The following is a 3,779-nucleotide window of genomic DNA, read 5'->3' as shown; positions in this document are numbered from 1 at the left end:
TCTTGATTTGTGTATTAAAAAGTTGTATGCAGCAAAAAACAAAGCGCAAAACAAAAGCAAAAAAGACATGTGTGAAATCTACTATATAAAAATAAGTCGGGTTTTCCTTCCTGACGCTATAACTCTAGAACGCACGAACCGATTTCCACGTTTTTGCATTCGTTGGAAAGGTCTCAGGCTCCGTGAGGTTTATAGCAAAGAAAATTCAGGAAAAATTTCAACAAAAAAGCGGGAAAAACGAAGCCATCTGGTGGCGAAACGGAGTTCGCCGAGTTTGCTAGTATTTTATATAAATTTTAATATGTTCTTTACTCAGAGGGTACTATAGCTCTCAATGTGTACATTAAAACAGAAACTCACTTAGCAGCGACAGTATGGAATCCGTCCACGATGCCCTGGATGGAGTTATCCCAAAGTGGCGCACGGCGGTCGGCGGCGCGGGCTATATACGTCACGGTGGGGGGCAAAGTCCCACTTGTTACCCCTTGGTGCCAGGCCTTTACTAAGTACCTAAGAAATATATAAATAACCCTTTAAGAAAATATATAAAATCCCTTTATTTATTTATTGATTAAGCTTCATAGTGCTTCCCCTCTCTACCGACTAAACGGTTGTTGTTGTAAATGCAAACGTCACAGCAGTAGTACTCATAGATAACGAATTAGACTTTAAATTAAGGTATCATTTAATATTTTACTTTATAAGAAAATTCTCTATACAATTTAATTTATTTGTGTATAATATTGTTAACACGTGTGTAATACATATGAAAACAATTACTGTTAAGTATGTTATTTGATGTGTCTATTCTGGGTGCTCTTTATTTTATTTAATATTATTACCTAGCAGTTTGTAAATGAAGCACGGTGTTCTCCCCCTCGTACGTGCAGGCCGCAGTCACCAGCCCGTAGGTGAGCGGCAGGTTGGAGGAGAGCATGTACCCGTGGCCGCCGCACGCGAGCCGGCAGCGCTCCACGCACTCCGCAGCATCAGCGGTTATTACTGCCTTCAAGCAGCAAGATAGTGCATGTAGCTGCAACACGAACGACGTCATACAAATACTTTGAAAAACTGTAATTAATGCTGTAAAACTAAAAATTAAACTTTAATTAGATTTATTTAACTAATTCCATACACTCTCCTAAAATATCATACAACTCTTACAAACCTCAGGCAATCTCTCGAGGTCGCCCGACTCAAGCTGGTCAGTGACATTGTTGTAGATGTTCCATATCCAATCAGCGGTGAGTTTGAACGCGTGCACCGCCGCTATCCCCACCAACAGCTTGTGCTGTTGCGTCACGTAGTCCAGGATTTGCGATTCCCTCTCTCTAGATGACACAACTTTATTCGTTTTTAAAGTATGTGAATTTTAAACACACAATTACCTTTAACCAGCAACCGTGTGGACTGTTTTGTTTTCGATTATCATTCATTAATTTAAGGGCGAAAAAAATTAACGACCGTGCTCTTCACCACGAGGGGGGTACTGTGAATTCTTTTTTTATTTATTTATAATAAATCTCTATAAAATAAAGAATAACGTGTTTTTACAACAGTGGTCAAATGATCTTGGTTAGTTATTGATGAGAAACAATCATCACCTTGTTGCTAGCGAGGATTGACGAGGGGGAAGTACCTTGAAGCGACTACGAGTAACAGAATACATTAAACAAGAATTCAATATCCATAATTATCTTTCAAAACTCAGTAGCACGTACATGTTAATATGTCACCCCGCTTCCCCGGTGCGAGTTCAACTTATATCTCAATACTCGATTCTCTTTTTAAACAAACTGAATGTAAATGTAAAAAAAAAAGTTACACATTATGTGTTTAAAAAAATCAGCACTCACTCAGGGCTCCGTTGCGACTGTCTTCTAATAGCGGAGTATCTTGTTGCTATGGTGACCGCCTTTGCAATGAAATTGTTCATATCCTTGACCAGGATCACGCGAACAAACATCATGGTACCGTACGTTAGCTTCGAGTTAGGTGCTTTTATGTAAGTGCCATCCTTGAAAATAATAAGCACAACGATTTGAAAAACATTTTAATATCAGTAGAACTAGGATTATGAATCATTGCTCCGGCAGTAGGTATTTACCTCCTGAACCTTGGAATTCTTCATCAGCATGTGTTCCCTAGGTATTCTCACGTTGTCAAGCCCAAGGAAGCCATTATTCGTTGTGTTCATGCCCAGCTTGGCGCCAATATCTCCCACCTTAATGCCAGGGAGCGGCATGTGTGTCTCTTCGTCACGCAGTTGGACAATGAACGGGTGTATGCCGTGGCATTTGCCCTGGGTGTATAGCTGGGCCATTACAATACAGTAATTGGCCGTGTGACCCACTGGAATACGTTTTTTACATTTCTGACCCATAACCGTAAATAAAATGGTAAGTCTACATGACAGATGGTATTTGGTATGAATAATTTTGAACGTAGTGTACGCTGATATTTTGTAATATTATCTGAAGGGAAGATCCCTACTCTTAATACGGTGGATGAAAAGTTTACCCAAAGGAAACATTCTATTATTATTCAAAGAAAGAAAACTACATTTAAAGATTATGACAAAAAAAAACAATACCATAGGTAATTAGTTCAAGATCGCATGGCCTTTTATTGATTCCAGATATATGTCAGGTAACCCCATATCGCTTTCCCAGAAAACGACATATTTTGTCTCTTAGTTTGTAAAACGAACTTAGGCATACATTCGAGGCATACTCGACGTGAGTTTACTTTATAAGTCGAGTGGAATTGTGAAAATTGTGTACCCCTATAATTGAGAAACACATAAGATAATATTTATTTATGATAATGTCTTTAGTTGAAATGTAATATGAAAGTTGTTGGTACCATAAATGAAATAAACTCACATCCCCCCGGCCACCACTTGTAGGCGGTGAGTGTGGGCGTGTGGAGCACGAACTCCTTGGTGCGCGGGTCGTACGTCGCCGTCGTCTCCAGCCCGCGGATGAAGGTACCGTGGCCCAGCTCGGTCTGTTATACATTTATCAATGCATTTGCAGAATATGTAATGAAATAATCGTAACACCATTTAATAGAATTTTACTCGTACAACATAGATCAAAATAAATATATTAAATTACGATAAAAAAACATCCCTAGTGAGATCTTTTTTCATTCATCATCATCATCAACGCTTCATCACTGCTGGGACACAGGCCTCCTATGATGGTTCAGGCCATAATCCACCACGCTGGCCAAGTGCGGGTTGGCAGATGTGACATGCCGTCGAACTATTGAATCTCGGACATGCCGGTTTCCTCACGATGTTTTTTTCCTTCACCGTTTTAAGCAATGGTCATGTTATCTACATGCGCAGATAAATTGAAAAATCAATTTAAGTCCGGCCCGGTCTCGAACCCCGACTTATCGATTCTGAAGTCCGAGGTTCTCACCACTGAGCCACCACTGCTTTTAAATGGTCCCAATTTTTAATGAGTAAAAAAAATATACTCAATGATAGTTAAACTAAACTCGTAAATTTAACTTTTGTTTTTAATTCTAACTTTATTCTAACATCACAAAATATCAAAAAAAAAATTTCAAGAAATATGTAAACAAAGACACAAATGGTACAAAAGTTTGTCTTATCGCCTGAGACGATCTCTACAATCTTTAATTACAGGATGTTAAGTTAAAAAAAAAAAAATAATGAAGGCTAGCAATCACCAAAAGACGTTTAAATCAGAAATATTAAATATATTAGATTTAGAACGTATGTAATATACTTGCTGATAACAATC

At 38.5% G+C, this 3,779-nt stretch overlaps 1 protein-coding gene across 1 annotated transcript in view; it reads right to left on the bottom strand.

Moving 5' to 3' along the window:
• The window catches only part of LOC119829483 (probable peroxisomal acyl-coenzyme A oxidase 1), a 5,627-nt gene extending 2,621 nt beyond the window's left edge, over nt 1-3,006 (bottom strand). Inside the window, exons 1-6 of the mRNA XM_038352006.1 lie at nt 2,886-3,006; nt 2,108-2,352; nt 1,857-2,017; nt 1,169-1,331; nt 843-1,033; nt 361-510 (exon numbers count right to left, since the gene is read on the bottom strand). Coding sequence (XP_038207934.1) covers nt 361-510; nt 843-1,033; nt 1,169-1,331; nt 1,857-2,017; nt 2,108-2,323 — 881 coding nt within the window. The 5' untranslated portion in view covers nt 2,324-2,352; nt 2,886-3,006. The remainder of the gene's footprint in view (nt 1-360; nt 511-842; nt 1,034-1,168; nt 1,332-1,856; nt 2,018-2,107; nt 2,353-2,885) is intronic.
• Nucleotides 3,007-3,779: the final 773 nt, after the last annotated feature.

Source organism: Zerene cesonia, chromosome 10, assembly GCF_012273895.1.
Source record: "Zerene cesonia ecotype Mississippi chromosome 10, Zerene_cesonia_1.1, whole genome shotgun sequence".
NCBI lineage: Eukaryota > Metazoa > Arthropoda > Insecta > Lepidoptera > Pieridae > Zerene > Zerene cesonia.
This window is presented reverse-complemented; position numbering and strand designations above follow the sequence as displayed.